The sequence below is a fragment of the Anopheles cruzii genome, chromosome 3 (genome assembly GCF_943734635.1).
Source record: "Anopheles cruzii chromosome 3, idAnoCruzAS_RS32_06, whole genome shotgun sequence".
In the NCBI taxonomy this organism is placed as follows: domain Eukaryota; kingdom Metazoa; phylum Arthropoda; class Insecta; order Diptera; family Culicidae; genus Anopheles; species Anopheles cruzii.
In genome coordinates, this window is record NC_069145.1 from 73351374 (window position 1) to 73372117 (window position 20744).

The 20744-nt window shown below is 52.2% G+C and overlaps 1 protein-coding gene across 1 annotated transcript in view; it reads right to left on the reverse strand.

Moving 5' to 3' along the window:
• Positions 1-20744, reverse strand: part of LOC128274599 (ankyrin-3-like) — a 50896-nt gene that overhangs the window by 10135 nt on the left and 20017 nt on the right. Inside the window, 9 exon segments of the mRNA XM_053012837.1 lie at positions 72-296; positions 3213-3459; positions 6839-6976; positions 7761-8788; positions 8855-9194; positions 9197-9707; positions 10215-10370; positions 10447-10743; positions 10818-10925. Coding sequence (XP_052868797.1) covers positions 72-296; positions 3213-3459; positions 6839-6976; positions 7761-8788; positions 8855-9194; positions 9197-9707; positions 10215-10370; positions 10447-10743; positions 10818-10925 — 3050 coding nt within the window.

Below are 20744 nucleotides of genomic sequence, written 5' to 3' on the forward strand. Positions count from 1 at the left end.
CGGATGGGGAGAAAAAGGTGCCGTGTTAGATGATCGGTCGAAACCAAGTGCAGGCGCGTCATGTTACTTACCCAAGGAACTTTGCACCAACCGGGGCCAGCTCGAGGATCCGGCTGACGAGCGCCTCGCCCTCCATCAGGGGCGGCGCGTTGGTGATGCGTTGCGGTTTCACATACCGACAGGTGATCCGGGTGGGCTGCGCGGCCGAGCGGGGCGGGACGATCACCCGCACGCCACTGTGACGACAGCCGCGCATGGCACCGCCCCGTGCGTCGACCAGGAACGACACCAGAAATCTGTTGCCAATGCAAAACACATGAATTAATACATTCCGAATGAACATCCTCCGACGAATAGTGTTTCGAGCGATTAAAAGTGCGCCCAGAGGGCCAATGGACTGTGGAGAGTTTGTTATCCTCCTACGGACTACGGAGTTACTACGGATGAACATATAGGATGGGTGTGTTGATGAGCACTACGATCCCGGCCCCGCGTACCGGAGACGGAGCCGGAGGAAGCAAGGTTAACTTCGAGGTTAACCCATCACCGCGCGGCTGTTGGAGACGAGCCAGACTTAATGTTTCATTTTCATTCCATCGTTTATCGTTACCAAACAAAGAAATTAATGGTCCAATTGACGCGGCCCGTAACTCGTAAGCGACTAAAAAGTGGGACCATGATCGAAAGTGTTTGATAAGAACGTCGCTATCAGTGAGTCCGATCCGACACATCAAAGACAAACAGGGGTGTTGGTGGTTAAGTGAGGGCCGAGCAATAAAACGAAACATTAAATGAAAAAGGGGGATAAAGAAAATCGTTGCAAATGATAAAAATCAGTTGTTGATTAGTTGATGCAACTTATTGTTACACTAAAATATGAATATACGAAAACGAAAAAAAATCGCCATGCATTTAAACACGAAACCGAAACCGCATAAAACACAAGTACAGGGTGGTCAATGTAGTGTTCACTTTTCGAACTACCAATTACTTGGCTTTTAAAACGACAAGCTTCATTCTGGAAATTGTAAACATATAGTAAAAACTTTGAAATTTACGAAATAGGTCGTCAGACGCTTGCAGAAAATTGGGAAACATAAAAAACTTTCTTTCAAAATGGTGAGTCTTCAACTTAAACGGTAAGAAAGTTGAAAAGCTCATTTCATTGAAGCTCATTTCCACCTAAGTGGTTATGTTAAGGCTCAGAGTTGTCATTATTTGGGTTCGGAAAACCCATATGTCGTGCAAGAGAAGCCAAGGCACCCAAAACGAGGGACTGTTTGGTGCAGATTAATATCTGTGGGCTGCGGTGAAACATAAATGCAACAAACCAGCAACCATTCACGGCATCAAGATCGAAATTCAAATTGCCATTGCCGAGATAGGACCACAGACACATTTGAAAATGTACTCAAAAGTAAGTCGATCGAATGTGCTACTTCTAAAGCCAGCTGTGGTGGACATTTAACCGAAATTGTGTCTTATAAACATAAATTAAAGCATGAACCTTTCGAATAAATGTTCAAGCATCGAAACATATTAAGCCGTTTTTTTATAACCAAATGAAACAGTGAACGTTAAATTAACCACCCAGTAAAAGAAGCGTTAATTCAAACAACAACCACCAAACCAAGGTAAAAATAAAAACCACACACACAAGCGCGCACCGCGCCTATTATTGAGACCTTAGCTAAAACCGATGAGCAAATATTAGAAGAAAAAACACAAACCAAAAGAAAACAAACAAACAAAAGCACAATACAAATTTGCGGTATACCTTTCCCTACTCAATGGAACAAACTTTTGCCGATCACCATCGTTGCCGTACATGTTGTTGGCCAACGCGATCGTCAGCGACAGAGCATCGCTATAGAGCTCCCTATAGAGAGAGTGTGTTTATGTGTGTGCGATGGGTGTGAATGTGTGTATGCGTGTGGGTTGATCGATATTGTTTCGTTCGAAACAAACAAAACACTCGCGAGGGATAGGAACCGGAAGCCGGACGGGTGAAAGATGGGTTGTGGTGAAATGCACGCATTCAGATGTTTTGGTAGGGAAAATGGTATTGGAGGTGCAGCGATGCGGGTTGGTCCACACAGCACACAGCATGGTAGGGAGCACACACACACACAGAGTGAGCATGAATGTTGGGTTTGTCGGTATGAAAGAAAGTGGCAGGCGGAAGGCAAACGGACACAAACACATGGCGCGTTGGAACGGAACGGAACGGAAAGAAAAGAAGAAAGAATAGTTGCGTAAATTAATAAAACACACACACTCAGCCGGCGGCGGGATGTCTTTCGCACGGTTTCGGCTTCGGCGCTCTACGGTGGAAAGGATATTACGGGGATGGGTAGTAAGTCGAATGAAAGCCGGTGCCAGCCACTTGTTCCAGTTAGCGGTCACCTCCCTCCCAAACGGTCGTTAGTTTAACTAACTTATGACCTATGTTGTTAACCAGAACCGGATCCGCGATCTAGCCGGCGATCGATGGAGGCGCCAGGTGCTTGTTACGCTAGCCATCGTGTTAAGCAACGAGTCAGGGGTTTGAACCCCGAACGGGTATGCAGAACGGGTACGAAAAGCTTCTTAAATGTTACAAAACAAAATTCAAATCATTCCAACAGCCTCGAACAGCTCTCGGTTGGTGTTTAAAATTCGCCGTCCACTCGAATGGAGCCGCATGGTGCCTCTTGCGGTTACGATCTTAATGAGCGCTATTAATCAATGATAAATGCATTGCAAAACCACACGCAAAAACGCAAAATGCTGTCGAAGCGAGAGTGAAATCGGGGTGTGCGATGATGCGCAGAGCCAGAAGACGGTCGTCGAACGTCGTCGAGTCTGTGCCCTGCAGTCCCCGCATATGTGCATTGAAACTTGGCAGAAATCGCAACAGAAAATATCGATTCTGTCACTAACCATGCAGCAGTAGCTCACGTTCCCTTTTCCCCAACACCCAAAAAACACGAAGCAAAGATCCAGCAAAGCCGAGGGCACCGCACCAAGCAGATGTGATGAGTAGCAGTGAGCGATGAAGTAATCTATCGGTTTTAGGTTAGATCTATTTCTAAAACGACTTGGAAACAAGTGCCAGTCGAGGACCGTAAACAGGGTTATGATGTCCATCATCAAACACGTGAGCGAGAGAGAGCGCGCACGATCGATGATCGGTTCTCGAAATTCGCCATAACTTTGGCGACGCTACTCACCCGACGTGGATCGGTTTCCGGGTGATGTTGACGTTGTCCGTCACGGTGATGTCGAGCGGGTTGGGCGTGTGGGACCGGTCGGCCGACACGGTGTAGTTCTCCGCCCGGGAGATGATCTTCTCCAGGTACTTGTCGTCCTTCATCGGATCGATGCTCATGTTGGTGAGGTGCGTATCGTCGAACTGCTTGTTCTCGTCGCTCGTCATGTAGTTGTACTGCTGCTGGTCGGACATGATCGGATCCTCACCTAGTGGACGCGACGCGGAGCCGACGAAAAATAAATTAGTAATGCGCGTTACGATGCCGAACTGAGTTTGAACTGGTTGATGATGGGTGAGAATGCTGGAATGCATGGAGAATGCACTTGAAACGACTTTGTGGCGGGCGCCACCCATCTTTTCCACAATCTCTCGACATAATCGAACAGGTCGCGGTTTGAGTACCGGTGCCATCTCAAGTGCCAGCTCAGGTGTGGCTTCAGACGAGGAAGTGAAACGATGACAAAGCTCTACTACTGCTACGCAATGACAACACAAACACACAGAGACATACCAACACGACACGGCACGCACGATCACACCTCTAACACGGCCTACAGAAAAGCTACTATCAGAACAACACCGACAAGGCATGCGCTACTAGGAGGTCCAGCACCGCCGGAACGACGGAACACGTCCGGAAAGGGTTCAAACACGGAGTGAAGCTGTCTGCCGCGACCGGATCCGCGCGTTAAACGCACGCGAACGGTGATCGTTCAATGGTGATCGGTGCGCGGGTAATGCACCCGTGAATGTAGAGCACACCACACACGCCAACCGTCCGCTGTGACACGAACCAACTGCAAGCCATCGCACGGCACGGCACGACACGGTTCGTTCACAAACACACTCGCACGCACCATCCGCTCATTCGTCGCTCGGTGTCATCGCTTTGGAACGCGCGATCGTGCTGCGTGTTTACACACGTGGCTGGGAATCCAATATTCTTCCAATCACTGCTCAATCGCAATATCGAGCCAACAAATCGACGCCATCACTTGAAGTTGTGAGACGAGAATTTTAAAGAGAAACGTCCAGAGGGACCCACCTCAAGAGCAAAATTTAATCGGCATCGGTCTCTAGTGTTTATCATACAAACAAGCGATCGGACCCGTCATTCCCGGTAAGCCGCCCAGAATGCCATTGGGGGGCTTACTTTACGCCGTATCAACGACAAAGCGTGGCACATAAATTATTCCGACCCCACCTTGGGGGTGGTCGTCAGTTTTGTTTACAGTATCGAGAACCACCGTATGTTGATCATGATTACGCGCTAAACAACAATCCACCTACTACTACTGAGATCGACACTGAGAGCCATTCCGGGGCGTACGCATGAGCTCCGGCGTACGGAACGGAACGGAAGGTACTTTCCTTACTCCTACGGCAGCACCACCGGCGGGGGAGAAAGTTTATTTTTAACCGACACCGACCGACGGACGGCCATCGCACGATCAGTTTTTGTGGGTGGAAGAACCATCGCGCGTACCTCCCCCGGCTGGCCGACCACCCTCCAAAGAACGCTCCCAAGAAGTGAGAGTGTCAGAGAGAGAAAGGCCGAGTGGTCACAATTTTGGTGAATGAAGAAATGAAAAATTATACTTCGTCCACCGGGTTTCATCGGACCCGGATCTCGGTGGGCAATCAATCCGCCAATCCGGGCGACCTTTGAACGGGTCTCGTTCCGTTTTACGATTATGGCGCGCGCGGATCGGTTTCCGGTACGAGCGAAGCGAGCGCTGGACATACATTCCACTGTTGATGCTGCTGCTCCTCCTCGGTTATGACCGAAATGATCGACGACGATCGACCGCGCACGGCGGCGGTTGTGTTCTGCGTTCTGTTTATTTATAGCGGACCAGAAATTCAGAACGAGCACGATGCAGTGACCAACGGCAGCAGCAGCAGACTCCAAACTGCATCCCAAGCCGGAAAGGAACACGACCCGGTGCGAGGCGCATTCCAACGAACTGTGAAGGAACTTCCTACACGCGCGATGCCGTCCGGCGACCCCCGGCACGGTGCGCGGATGATAAATTATGCCCTACATCTCTCGCGACTTTGTGGCCGGCGCCGACACCGATACGGTCGCCGTTCTGCGGTTATTGCACCGCGTTGCGGAGGAGGTGTTGATATGCACCGGAATCGGGGCGTTGCGATGTACTTGGACAGGCCACCGATTGTACTTTCGTTTTAGGGAGCGCTTCCAGTACTTCCCAAATTCCAACGACCGAGGTCATTCGCAGATTGGCGACAGGCCACTGGTACACTCCATCAATCTTTCTGGCCAGTGATTTATATCACCCATCGATAACGCATCGCGTCTAAGGTCCACACCCGGGCAACTTACACAATCTCAGGCCACACACACTCGTTCGCTGTTATCGTGGCCACCACAACGATGAACGTTGGTTTGCCGGGCGAGATTTTATCGTCTAATTCGACGCACGTTTTGCACGCCACGCAACGATGCCGGGGGGGTTTCAGTTCAATTGAATCCACCCTTACCGCCCTCCGGTTTCCGGTCCGGTCACAGTGGCACCATTGTACACGACGACGACGACCGTGAACGCTAATTAGTGGCACACATTCGTCGGTGGCAATCGCAGCCACGGGTCGGGAAGCACGGACGGACACGGACAGAATCTGGCTGCACGTGACTCTACAACAGGACAGTGGCGCGTGGGCTTCTGTTTTTCTTCATTGGCCTTATCGGTTGAAGCGGACCGCCGCGAACGTGGAACGCAGAACTAAAGTGCGCGAACTTCTCGTTGGACCGCGGGCGACTGACTCGACTATCGGTCGGCCTATAATGACTGACTGGCGGCGCCGCGCTGCGGTGTGGCAACTTGTGCCGATCGTATTCTGTGCTTTCTCTCTCTCTCTCGCGTTGGTGATGCACAGGACCGGAGTTTGTACGAGGTGTGTTCAAAAAGTTCTGACAACTTTGCATTTACGCGGGCTACGTATATCGCATTTTTTGTGGCATTATGTTGTTACTCATGTCAAAAAGAAAACGAAGACGAGCCAAATCTTGTCCAAGCAAAACAGATGTCAAAAATTGACCGATAACTCAAAATGGCCGAACTTTTCACCATAAGTCACTGACATATGTAGCAACGGAAATCAAATATACGTAGCCCGCGTAAATAGAAAATCGTCTGAACTTTTCGAACACACCCCGTACTAGGATCGTGAAGTAGTAGCCGTTCGAATGAATCGGAATGTGTGTTCCTAGCGAGTGAATGATCACTTGCGGGTCAGCAGTCAGCCTAATCGGAAGCGCCCTTTCTGTGTCTTCGTGTGTGCCAGCCCGCTAGATAGACAGCTCCTGCGTTTGGCGCAATATTTTGGGTCGTATGTCGGACGAAAGGCGTGTAGCGTAAATGTTTGTGAGAGAGTACGCGGCGTGCAGCTCCCCAACATTCGGTTCCAAGCCAGCCGATGAATCACGCGCGGGTGAGTGTGTATGATAAATGAGTCCGAAAATACGATGAAAACCGAACGCGCGATTGACCGGGAGCGACCGGGATTTGGTGAGACAGAGAGAGCGAGAGAGACGCCCGGCTTCTACGGGGTCCAACTTACGTGTGTAACGCATTTGCGATTGATAGTACTTGATGGCGCCACTACCACCGTACAAGTGCTGCGCCTCCACGAGGGCTTTCGCGTCGGGAGGTGGCGTACCAGCACCACCACCACCACCACCGCCACCTTCCGGTCCTCCTGACGGGCGAACATCCGGATGCACGCAAACGTACGCACGCAGGGATAGCAGGGCGGGCAGCAGGGAGGGCGGGAAGGGAGTTGTTATGGAAGGGAAATGCAGTAGAATATGCAGACGCCATTGGCCATTGATTTCGTTCGGTTCGAGTTTTTGGCACACGTCATTTACGGTGAGCCGTTTAAGTTGAGAGCCGCACAACAATAATTCGATTCAATCAATTCCGGGGGTAGGCGCCATAGCGGGTTTTCAAATGCAATCCCCAACCGACGGGGCATGGTGAATTTTGGGTTGCATTTTGCGATGCATTTTTTCGACACACAGTGAGAGAGAGAAAGAGAAGAGCGGAGTATGGAGAGGAAAGAAACGGGTGAGGAAAAACGGGATAAGAAAGATAGAAAGAAAGTAAAAAGGGGTTAGAGCAGTTATCAGATAGTAAACGGAAAGATTGGCCAGAAAGGTTGGCCGAAGCGTAGGCGCGAGCAAAAAACGGGCCAAGCAACGCAATCGGGCAATCGCTAACAAGAATTCTACAGAAGCCTTCCAGCCCGAGAGACAGGCAGAGACCCGGTAGCGGGGGGACAGAATATGCTTCAGTTCGTGGTCTCATTCTGAAATTCAGCACAGGCAGGCAAACGTCGGAATGGTGGCCAATTGATTCGTCGACCAGTGAAGCCTATTATGACGCCACGGCACCCGTTTTAAGCAAATTTACACAAGCAAAACGGCAGAACGAACAGCTAGCTAACAAATGGCGGCCATCGGCGGCTGGCGAGAGCGGCTTACCTTCGTCCTCCGAGTCGGACAGGAACGTCTCGTGAATCGTTTCCGGGCCGACGATCTTCAGCTTCTCGTCGACCGTGTGCGTGACGCTCGTCTCGGTGACCACCTTTAGCGTTTCCACCACCGTGATGTACCCGAGCTTGTCGGCGATGGCCAGCGCCGTCTGGCCACTGTTCGTGACCGCCTCCGGGTTGGCCTTGTTCTTTAGCAGAATGTTAATGATCAGCGTGTGGCCCTGCTGGGCGGCCTGGTGCAACGGCGTGTGCCCGATGTTCGTCTTCATCTCGATGTTTGCATCGTTTTCGATCAGATACTTCACCATGCCGGCCTGGCCAAAGTGTGCGGCGACATGGAGCGGCGTAAAGCCGGTCTTCGTGACTGGATCGATGCGTGCCTGGTGGACGAGCAGTGTCTCCGCGATGCCGCAGTGGTCTTCCTGGGCGCACAGATGCAACGGCGTAAGGCCGTTCTTGGCCGCGTGATTCGGATCGGCACCGTGCTCCAGCAGCGTTTGGGCCATCTCACCGTGGCCCTCCTGGGCGGACAGATGGAGCGGCGTGAAGCCCGTCTTGCTCTCCGCGTTCGCATCCGCCTTGTACTCCAGCAGCGTGGTCGCAATGTGCAGCTGGTTCTTCTTCGACGCAATGTGCAACGGCGTGTGCCCGTTCTTGGCCGGCGAGTATGGGGACGCACCCTTCTCCAGCAGCAGCAGGGCCACCTTCTGGTTGTCGTAGTGACTGGCGACGTGCAGCGGGGTGACTCCGTTCTTGCCCTGCACGTCCACCTGGGCTCCGCGCTCCAGCAGCAGTTCGGCACACTTTAGGTTGCCGTACTTGGCGGCCAGATGCAGCGGAGTGAAACCCTTCTTGGTGACCGCTTCCACGTTCGCCTCGTTGTCGAGCAGCAGCGCGGCCACCTCGTCCTGGCCCTCCTTCGCCGCAATGTGCAGCGGTGTGTAGTTGTCCTTCGTCATCGCGTCAATCTTGGCGCCGTGCTGTAGCAGCAGCATCACGATCTCCACGTTGCCAATTCTAAGCGAAAGAGAAAAGAACGTTAAATTGAGGGGGAAAAAGGATAGCAACTCGGGTAGCACTTACCGCGATGCAACGTGGAGCGGTGTCTGATCCTCGCGAGCCTGCGCATTGACGTACGCCCCGTTCCGGAGCAGAATGCGAATGATGTCCGTCTGCTTGGCCCGGGCCGCCAGATGGAGCGGCGTTTCGCCCCGCACCGTCGGAATGTCCGGACTGGCGTCGTGCTGCAGCAGATAGATGACGATGTTCATGCACCCCATAAAGCTGGCCACGTGCAGCGGCGTCAGGCCGCTCTCGGTCGTCGCCCCGATCGTAGCACCGTGGTTCAGCAGCAGCTCCACCACCTTGATGCGGTTCTTCTTGCACGCAATGTGCAGCGGCGTAAAGCCGTTCAGGGCCCGGCATTCGGATCGGCGTTGCGATCGAGCAACAGTTTGGCCACCTTCACGTGCCCACAGTGGGCGGCCACGTGCAGCGCCGTCAGGTAGTCGATGGTGATGTCGTCGACGGGCGATTTGTTCATCAGCAGGATGCGGGCCGCACTGACGTGCTCGCCCTGGGCCGCCATGTGGAGCGGGGCGAGTCCGTTTTTGGTTTTCGAAATAATCTCCGCTCCCTGCTCCAGCAGCACCTCGATCACCTGATCGTGGCCGGAGCGGGCGGCGCAGTGGAGCGGCGTCAGGCCGTCGCGCGTAATGCTGTCGATGCGGGCATGGTTTGTGATCAGCAGCTTCACCATGTTCAGCTTGCCCCACTTGCAGGCCACGTGCAGCGGGGTGATGTTGTGTTTGGCGGTAAAGTTCACGTCGGCACCCTTCTCGATCAGGAGCTGGGCGACGTTTATGTTGCCGTAGTGTGCGGCAATGTGCAGCGGCGTGAAACCGCTCTTCGACGACACGTCCGGGTTGTGTTCGTTCTACCGGAAAGGGAACATCGGAATCGGATCAGAAATAGTTTACCAAAAAGTTTTAGAAATCAACAAAGAAAATAGCCCCGCAAAAGAACAACCGCTACTAGCTTGGCACTTACTTTAGCGCCATCTGTCGGTGGGTGGCAGTAACTTTTAGCCAAGACACACCACGGAAAAGTACATTCACAGCGCAGGACCGCCAAAAGGGAACGATACAAGTTGACCACAAAGTCCACCCTCTCCTCTAAATACTACTTCTCTTTGGCAAAGCATTCCATTGTTGCAAAAATAACAAATAATCACACAATGTGCCGGCCACGGCCACGCTCGCAGAACTGTGCCTTAATCCATTAATCTGTTTGCCAATCGTTGGCACACCGCACAACAGCAAGCGCGTTGTGTTGTGTTTCGTTCGTTCGCCCAAACCCACGGAAACGATTATGGCCACCCTTCGCCGGCCACACACCGCGTGTTCCCGCGTTCGATTCTAGTTTACGATGGGAGTCGCCGTACCTCGAGCAGCAACTTTGCCGCCTTGACGTCATCCTTCTTGGCCGCTATGTGCAGCGCCGGTAATCGCACCTTTCCGCGCGTATCACTTTCGAGCAGCACGGCCACCACTTTGTCGTGACCTTGCTGCATTGCAACCGCCAGCGGTGTGAAGCCGTCCTGCGGGAAGAGAGCGGAATGGCGTAAGAGAGGCGGGCGTGTGTATGGCGCGCACGCAGCAGCACTTGATTCTCACCTCCGTGGCCAGCGCGGGATTAGCGCCCTTGGCGAGTAGATAATTTACACACTCATCGTGGTTTTCCTGCGCGGCCATGTACAGGGGCGTGAAGCCGTTCTGCGACTGCACGTTGACCGACGCATTGTACTGCAGCAGCAGATGTATGATCTCCTTCTGGCCGGCGAGCGACGCGATGTGGAGCGCGGTGTTGCCCTTCTTGGTCGCGTTGTCCACGTTGGCGCCACGCTTCAGCAGCTCGTTCACGATGTCATAGTGCCCGTCCTTCGCCGCCAGATGCAGGGCATTGAGACCGTTCTGCAAAACGGAATTCGATGGGATTAGTGACGGTTAGCTACTACCACGAGCGCATCCGGGAGTTGACAGCTTACCGCATTGCACGTGTTGATGTCGGTCACCTGGCCCGTTTCGAGATACTCTATCAGCTTCGGAAGATCGCCTGCTCGCGCCGCCCGCAGGAACGCTGTGTTTGTATCGTTCTGTAAATAGCGCCATCGGAGAGAGAGAGAGAGACAACTCATTATTGAGGGGATGATTCGGAGCAATACGTTCCTAATAAATATGACCGTCTTTCACGAGCTCCTAATCTACTCTTTATTAGTGTACTGTTTCTATTTTTCAACCCATTTCCCAGTCTCTGCTCGCGTCTCGCGACCAACGGCACTCGTTTACGTTCCGCGGAAATGGCTACCCGTCCCCGACCGCGATCCCGTGGGGGGGTGTCGGACTTTCAAAACATTATCATAACCACCCATCAGCCGCAGCGTGTTGCAGACACACCCAGCCACACAGCGGGTCAGTAGTAGACGCAGGGCCCGACACAGCCAGAAACAACATCCCACTTTCGTTGTTTCGTTTGGCCACCGCGTCGCCGTTGATTGGGGGCAAAGGTTAGCTCTACAAACCCCGCCCAACCGCCCGCCCGCCAGCCACAGGCCTTCCGGTGAGAATTGATTGGACAGACCGACCCGAATCGATTCCGGTGTCTGGTTTCCATCACCTACGCTGCGCTGCGGTGCTGCGCCGTGTTGACCGGTTGCTTTCTTTTCGCCCTCACTCGCCCCGTCGGATATATGTTTGTGTACACATACCCGGTTCCGGTCGGTTCTAGCTCTTCCCCTAACCTGGCAGGCCCCTCAGTGGCAACGCGAAACTGTTGCCTCTCGATCGGTTATAAACCGCGCGCCGTGTTGCCGTAATATCTACCGAATCTACTAGCGAGTCCGATTTTTAAGTAACTTTTCCTAAGATCAGTTCCGATGCGCCATAAGGAAACGCTCCCTCGCGTTCGCTGGTGCGTTCTTAAGTCACTAAAGACAATTTAATGCCCAACAAACTGTGTACTCAAGTGGTTTATTATTTATGTAAATATACTCTCTCTCGAGGGTTTTGGGCTGGTGGTAATGTGTGGAAACATAATTTATTGGCAAAAACAGCCGAAAAGATGGTTCCCACGCGTATCGCGCGATCATACGCTGAAGAAGCTGGCCACGAAATTCTTATTCTTCGTCGGCACAAAAAGAAATTGGAAAGAATTTCGTAGGTCTCACAAGCAGAGCGCAGAGCGTCGCGTCATCATAACGAGCCGCGCCAGAGCGATGGCCGTAAATCACCATTTTATGCAATATAAATGTTGCGTCGTCTCGGTACATAATTGGACACCAAGCGGCGGCCCCGAGTGGGTCCGAAAAAGTAGGGGACATCGCGCCGTGTGTGTGGTACCAACAAGCCAGTCAAGATCACTGACAAGATCGCCATCGCACCAAAGTAAGAAGCAACAATCCGAGGGAACCGAAAAGAAAACAGAATTGCGCCACAGAACGTGTCCGGCTACGACGGAGGGTCGCGTTATGCTGCTGCTGATGCTGATGCCGTTGCGCCGTAAATGGGAATTTGTTCCCAATGGCTGCGCTGCGCTCTCAGCTTGTGAGGGCGCTTTCACTTGTGCGACTTTTTGGCCGCTTGCGTCACTTGCGGACCGGCCAAGATTGCCCTTAATGGGCCGGCATGGGATCATCGGCGGGCGAGCGCTCGTCGAGCAGTTTAAGATTAAGAAGAAACCCGCTCGAAAACGAAGCTATTGCTCTTATCCGAACCCCCAAACTCTGGAGACTTTAATGACCCAGGCGTTCTCTGGGCGATGTTTCGAAACAATTAAAATTTCGACTTCTTACAAAATTTTTATTGATCGCTGTTTTCCGGTGGAACATTTTCAACCCTTCAACTATGAGCTCAAAAAAAAGAACGGCCCGCTCGGGACGCGAGGACCTTGGATATGCAGGGCCCAAGTTTCACGCATCACGTTCACACGCATTCCGGCCCTTAAGGGGATCGGGTACAGGAGCTCCGTGAGCCTTCGTGGACCGAAGTGCCGTCACGTACCACGGGGCACTACTTCTTCGTCCCGATGGAGTGGCGATAATTGAAAGTTTGTCCACACAAATTTCATCACGCCCGCAAAAAGGGCCTTCCTGGACGAGATGCTCGCGGTTATGTTGGCTAAGCAGGAACATGAATCTTTTGCTACTTTACGCGAAGCAAAACGAACCTCCTCAAAATGGACTGGATGGACTCAGAGAACACGATATGAGTATGAAGTACGATCCCCATGCAAAAGAGCGCGTTACATAACACACTCCGTGGGCCATCATCGGCACGATGATGGGGCCGGTAATGAACCCTATCCGCGGAACCGAATCAAAATGACAGTCACGTTACGCGCAGCGCTGAACAAACGGAAATAGAACAACGGCGGCAGTAGGCAGTATCGGGGCAAATCAGAATCGGCAACAATTCACAACCGTCCCCCGTCGATTAAGTACCTCCGATACGGACCGCCCTCCCACCCGGTAGAATAGTTGAATTGTAGCAACAAAGAAAAAAAGAATGAGAAAAGCATCCAATTAACCTGTCACGGTAACAGCAATCTGGAGCAGTTGGAGAGATGTCACACGTCAGTCTCGCGGGGGTCGCTTGGGGGTGCGGGCCAGGTAACGGTGAATCATATCGGGTAATGACTCGTCGCTGTCAAGCCACTACCAACACAAGCTCCCCACACGAAGGGTCTTGGCCATCACCTTGTTGTTGACAAGCAACATCAACGACGCTGACGACGACGCTGACGAGCGCCGAACGAAAACATATTTCATCGGGGGGACATATTTTTATTATTTGTCGGTTTGTTACAACAATCAGACCGTGTTTGCCGGGGGCACACACACACATGGACGCCGGTGGACCTCTAATGGAGTGGTTAACGAGAACCGTTTACTTCCCGCGCAGAAACCCCGGCAGAGAATTCAAATCGAACCGTTTCGCGGTCGAGTGGGCGCGCGCATTACATCAAACGCACCCCGCGGCGTTTGGTATTCCGTTTACCACACGGCAGCCAACCGGCCAGGGCAACTTTCAACAGCCATAGCTCAGCCAGCCAACCAAAGCAAAAGATCGTAACGATCGATTCCCGCCCGCCGTTCTCGGAATGTTACGATGTTGCGCGGCGCGAAGATCGCTTCGTCGGTCTGCGTCGGCGACCGTGCAGATTGAGTCATCAGGAACACCGGAGGCCCCTCGGGCGGGTGGGGCGATATCGGTTTATGTTGCCCATTCTATTTCCTGGTCCAACCGTATGAAGGTGAGTGAAATGTTTGGCGTTACTTCAAAGAATCCGATCAGGAAATCCAGGACGCTCAAGTGGGCCAGGCCAGTCAAGTTTTTCACCGAAATCTGGAGCAAACGTCACTTACTGTGTAGAGCGAGAGAGCAAAGCCGTAGTTCTAATATCGATCCTGTAATCTTCGACATAATGTTAAAATGTGTTAGTATTAAATTGATTCAACGGCCTTCAAAAAACCCTGCGAAACAGTGGTTTGTGCTTAATTGGTGCACCCCGCGTCACTATCCGAAGACACGAAAACCTGTCTCGGTTCATCGTGAAACGGAGCGACATCACGAAACCCCCAAATGACCCATAAATGTCATTTCAGGAGGGGCCCCTGCATTGCGACACACAGGTATTGGCGGCGCGTGGTTGCAACAATGCGCAACAACGGTGCCCGACGACGGTGCAGGTTGATACCTGGTCTGGTGGTACGGTCGAAATCGACGGGAAAACTAACTCCGAAACATTTTCCAATGGTCGGGGTGGGAAAATCAATTACCGGAAAAGCGGCATGCAAAATGATGGTGGTGGCCACGCAAACATCGGTCGCGGCATCGCAACGTATGGCAAAATAAAGCACCGAAAAAATCTGGCAATCCCCGGTAACGAAAGGAAATGGAAACTTTCTCCTGAAATGGCCCGGTGTTAGTGAGGCTGTTATTTTAATATCCTCTGTGCCGTGTCGTGTCGAATGGTGTTGCCTGCTGCTGCCTTTATCGTACACATCCGGTCAACACTAAAATTCGTTATCCCGATCCACGCCCAGATCCACCACGCCAAGGAGCCGTGTTGCTCGTGTCCGTGTGGCCTACGTTCGTCCTGCTGAAGGTTCAAGCAATATACGATCGATTAGCACGCAATCCGGATGCGGGTCTGGATCGGGCGGCACACCCCGCCTGGGGGGTCGTCGGGTCACTAGGAAATTCATTATCCCTGAGTGTCGAGTGGAAAGCGCCTCCAAAGGACCCACGCTTCGCAAGAGTTTTCTTTGGACACTACAGAGGTTGGCTTTATGGAAAATCCTGCTTTGAAAGGAAATTTAAGTAAGGTTAAGGTAAATCTTCATGTTTCGTTTCCCCAAATGGAGTCGGAACGTGACTTCACCTAAACATCCCACCATGGCGAGGGTCTTCGTAAAGCCGGAACCGGTCGCAAATCCAGCAGAGAGAGACCCACGGTTCCAGGGCCGTTTCTTCAGCCGGCTTTTGGTGGGTTTCCCCGATCGTCCGATCGAAAGTCGAGACGACTCTAAATCAATCATCAACACATCTCGCTGCCGCAAAGGCTTCGCTTGACTTCTTGAACCGGCGACGACGGCGGCGATCGAATTACCTCCGCGCAGGGAATCCTCGGGGCGGCGACCTCCGGCTAATCGCACACACTTATGCTCGGCCCCCGGCCGGGGACTGTTGGAATTGAGCGGCGGCGCAGCGTAGCATAAACGAGAGCCGACGGGCACTTGTCTCCCGTTTTATTTATTGCCCGCTTCACGGTCCGCAGATCAAAGAGGACCAGTTTGCTGCTGTCAATTGGCCGGCCCCCACCAAGGGACGCCTTTCGGCCAAGCTTTCATTTATTCCATTCACATTGCAATTGCATTCCATTCGGTTAATTGCAGCGAGACCACGGGTTCCGCTATCGGGCCTCGGTGGTGAAATGGCGCGTTGCATTCGGACGGCGGCGTACACTTACGTTATGTTGCACTCATTTAATTTATTTTTTAGGTTTCTTTTACTGTCACACTCTTTTAGTTGCGCTTCGGGAGCACGGAATAGGCCAATTCGCTTTCGCGTGCTGAATGAATTGGAGTGCGAACAAATCTTCCGACACGATCGCGCGGCACGTTTGAATCCCACAAGAAGCATGCCATCTTCCACTTAGCATCATGCTCATGGGGTGACTTCATGTTTAGATTTAATTTTCCCTTTTACATCAACCGACGGGCCGGCTGCCCGTAGTAATTATCCGGACGGCTATGTCGTGGGCGCGTGTGACGTGCGATAATCTTGAGAACCGAGGGCAGCATAAGCGTCGGGCGGCGGCACCAGACTGTTTGAGATGCGCGTCGTTGCGCAAATTGTGCAATGTTTAACCGGACAGATAACGACTAATTGTGTTTCGTGTGTCTCGTGAGAAGGAACGCCCATGGCCAAGACATGTACGCTTTATTGCAGTTGACCAACAGCGAAGCATCTTTTTTTTTGCAAGAACTTTTTAATTGAACCAAAAACGGGGCGCCAACACACTTCAATTCGGAGCGCAATTGTGGTGTCCAAATGAAAGTTGCCTTTTACGGTAGATTACTGATAATCCGGCACCAAAGCGCCGGATCAATTGGGTTTTCCAGCGAATGCACACTCGAAACAACGGACACCATTTTTCCACCACTCGGTTTGGTCTTGGGCAACCGCGGCCGCTACCGCCTAAGGGGATTCCGAAGTAGATCGAAAAATAAACATCCGCCACGGGGCCGATCAGCATAATTTCCATTGCCTTTTTTCGTTCAAATCATTGCACAGCAGACGTAGAATGTCAAGTGGTTCATTCGTTTGGCGTGAGTAAGCCCTGAAAGCATCGAGGCTCGATTCGTCGGACTCAAGTGGTTCCTAAACCCGGCGGCCGAGCGTCGACGAAGCGCCGTAAATTAAACTCTTCGGTTCCCGGTTCCGATATATAATTTAGATCGCACCAACGAGCGCCGGTCGAGTGTTGACGTCACCGAGGACGAGGAACAGGATGGTGCGACCGACTGCTTGACGCCACACGGCGTCGCCGGTTTCCATTCTCCCTCCCTTCCAGGCGCTTCCGTGGCGGTCCTGTCGGTGATGGGTTCCGTTTTGTGTATGGGGACCGACCCTCCCCCGGGGGGCCAGGGCTACACAATACAACATCATTTGAATATGCATAATGCAGCGGTGCAACAAGGGCGACATGCTCGCGCCCACTGTCCACGGGTCCACTCTGACTAATAGTCGGACCCTCCCGGGATACCGGCCGGTAGCGGCCTACTTTCCGTCGTTGTTTGAAAAATGCGGTCAACCGGGATGCCGGGAATCCGTTTTGCCTTCGCGAACCCCTTATATACACAATGGAGCCACAACAATAGTGTATGCTCGTCGTCAGGATGGCAGAAAAAGTTCCCATCTCAAACCCTTAATGTTACGATGTAAAATCCGGTCGCCGGCATTATTCCGACTCCAGGGACACACTGGGGTGTTGTAAAAGATTGTCGAAATGTGCGCATGCGTTAAATTAAGTTGTTGTTGCACGGTGCAGGCAGTGAATTGGCAGAACTCGTTCGAACGTTGCCTGCTTTTACTACTAACCGAAATGACCCACGATGGCCCGCGCCAGGAGCACACACACACCGGAGTGTTAATGGGCCACGACACTGTTCCACACTGTACACATTTAACTACGGTCTTTAACGACACAATTTACACCGATGTTTTCCGCGAGGGTTTCTCCATATTGGCCAGAGCGATAAAAAGGCGATCCAGCATTCCGAACCGATTGGGGATCAATAAAATCGAACGGAATGCAGAAATGCGCACAGAAAGGCAGTTTGTGGGCGCAGTTAACGTTCAAAACGTGAGTTGTAGTCGAAAAAATCGCACCAAAACTTTAGGCAGACCTATTAACGATAATTACTCCAGTAAACCGTGCACTTGGGCACTTTGCAGCCTTTCCGAGAGCAAACATTCCCGGAAAGGCTGCAAAGTTCCTCGGAAAACAAAAAAACGGCGCAAATCCAGCCAATCTCAAATCCTTGATGTTGCATAACATCCGGCCCAACAACCTTGAGGCGACCAAAAATTGAGGATCGAACAAGAAGCACTAGAGTACTGCTAAACATCCATAATGCCACCGGCTGGACATGATGTAAGAGCGCATCGTAGTGCGAAGGTTTATCGAGAGGCTTACCGAAATGCATCTCCATCACCGCACTATTGACCGAAGCAATTTACATAAACACCATAATTTATTTTTCAATTTTTAAACCCCATCCGGGCCCGGAAATGCTTCCCGCGGCCAATCGTCAAAGTAACGCAATGTCAATCGCAACCAAAAAACGCTTATCATAATGACTGGCCCCGGCGCAACGCAACATTAAATCTAAGCATTAAATGTGACATCATCGGCATTCATTTCCGATCCGTTCGAAAGTGAATGCATCGGAAACAAACGGCTGCCATTATGCTGGGCCGTGGTAGTTCTCGGGGGAACTGCACCCGAGTTGTGTTTATTTTCAGTCCCGGTAAACTTGGCAACGAATTAGCATAAATTAAAGCGACTTCCCCCCCCTTGAGGGTCGGAAACCAGTTTTGCACCAGCGTGACGAGGACGAGGGACAGCTCGATACGGTACTACGACTGTGTGGCGCACGGTCACATGACCGTGCGAAACCCCTGATTGCCCCCCGTCACAAGCGGCCAATCGGACGGGCAGGTTGACTTCTAAAACGCGCCGAGTCTCGGTGCAAGTACACGCGGCAATGCGATTAAAAGATGATGAGGACGGAGCTACAATTAAACGTCAAACTCACAAGTTGATTTTAATAAAAATGTTGGAAACCCCACCACAGACAGGCTGACGGTGATGACCGTGGACATCCATTGCCGATGATTTATTATTCGTGTCAAAATCCCATCATCAAGACCCTGGGGCTGGTTTGGTGCAAATTACCCGAATGTCATCGAAGCCGCCGCGTTGATGATGACCTTCGGGAACACATCGACTTCCTTAAATGTAATAGACTTGAGATGCGATGCGGAATTCTGTCGCTTCCGAAAAGATGAACCCGCGAAGGGCAAGTGGACAAGACCAAAGCCAAACCCAAAGTGAACCTAGGAGCAACCCGACGTGGTCTATTAGGAGCTGTGTTGTAATCAAATTAACCACCTTTCCCTGGCATCTCTACCCTAATTCTTTTGATGCCTTTGCGTTCCGGATTCACAGGCTTTAGCAAAACCTCTGCCAAATCCCCTGTGTCCTGGTAATGTAGCTACGCCCCACGTTTCGTGTTGGATCGACTCCAAGAAACCATTAACACGGCGGACACACACGGTCCAAATTCGTATTCCAGGAACGAACAACATTGCGCGAAAGAAAATAATAAACAATCGGCCGGTTATTAGGCCGCCCGGCCCGAGGCCAGCGCGTGACACATTTCCGCATCTCCCAGAACTAACTATGGCGTCATCGTCGTGTCAGAGGCCCCGTGGCCCGGGGAGATATAAAATAAAAAGTTAGAAAAACAATAACCCATCGGGCGGTCCACGTCGGACGTCGGACGGTCCATATAGTATTCTGAGCCCCTTGCGCCCCTGTTTGTTGATTCTTTGAACCAGAGTGCCATCTGGTTGTGGACTGGCCACAACGAGCAACGGTCTTCGAGTAGGTCACGCGTATGACATCATTCTGCGCACCTTCTTTCCGGAAGGGTGATGTTATCGCCGCCGCCGAGAAGAGGTCGTGCGCGCCATTGCGTGCGTCCGTGCGTTAGCTGTCCCTCCAAAGGCGGGTAGTGTGACCTTTCGCAGCACTCGGAGGGGCCTCAAGGTTCATCACTAACCGTCCCCGCCGTGCCGTGTGTGATAAATTTCAATTTGATGACAACCGCTGGGTGCGACTTTCTTCCACTCCCGTTGCCGTCGTTGGGTGTCCTAAGCTGCCCCGGCCAAGATCACCCTCAAGTGCTCATCAAATCAGTCATTCGAGGCCGGGCGATCACAACAACACCGACCGGCCACAGCTGAGTGATGACATCACCGGCTCGGTGTCACGTTCCGGCGGTCGCTGCCAACGACTTGGTACGGCTTCCCGCGGTCTCGCGACCACCTGAACATTGTCGGCCGGACGGCGACAGTTAATAAACGGGAGTTTGATTTACTTGGCTCGATGGTTGGAACATTACGTAAACCACCGGCAACACGGCCAGCTATCTTCCTTTCGTCAATTGGGTCAACCCGGCGGACTCGGTAGAGGAACAAATCAATATACCAACCATTTGTGTGTCGCTGACACTCGGTGAAAGGACACGAGTGTCACGAGGCAGCCATAAAGACACATTTTAACCCCCCCTTTCGAGCGGGCGAACCAAGGCCAGGCGAGCAAGAGGCTGACATAAAAATAATATGGCCCAAAACAACGGCTTGGACACAGTTTGGCTGATTTATGTGCAAATTGTGAACGACGGTGAAGTGGCGATGGCGAGCCCGGCAGAGTCGGTGGGCCAAATTTATGTCACTTTTCGGTACCGAAAACTTTCATCCCGTAGGCGGTCTCCGCCATCATTATTGTCCTGCTGGACCGGTTTATGGTGATAGAAAAATTGTCCCCTATCGCAACCCATTCCCCACGGGAATTGGGTTCTACGGGAGGCAGCAAAGGACGAGAAGCCCGCTCGCAACTGTTGCACGCTGCATTTCATCAAGTGACTGATTGGCCCACGAAGATAAATGGTCAACCGAGCCGGGCGAGCCACGGCGCGAACCGGAAACGCGGCAATTTTGCGGCCACTTTCTTTATGGCTTTCGCCAAATTGCACGTCTTCCCTCCCCCCAGTCACTTAGCGTCGTAATAATGATGTGTTTAATTCCATGTACGTCTCTCAGCACATCATCATGATGGATCA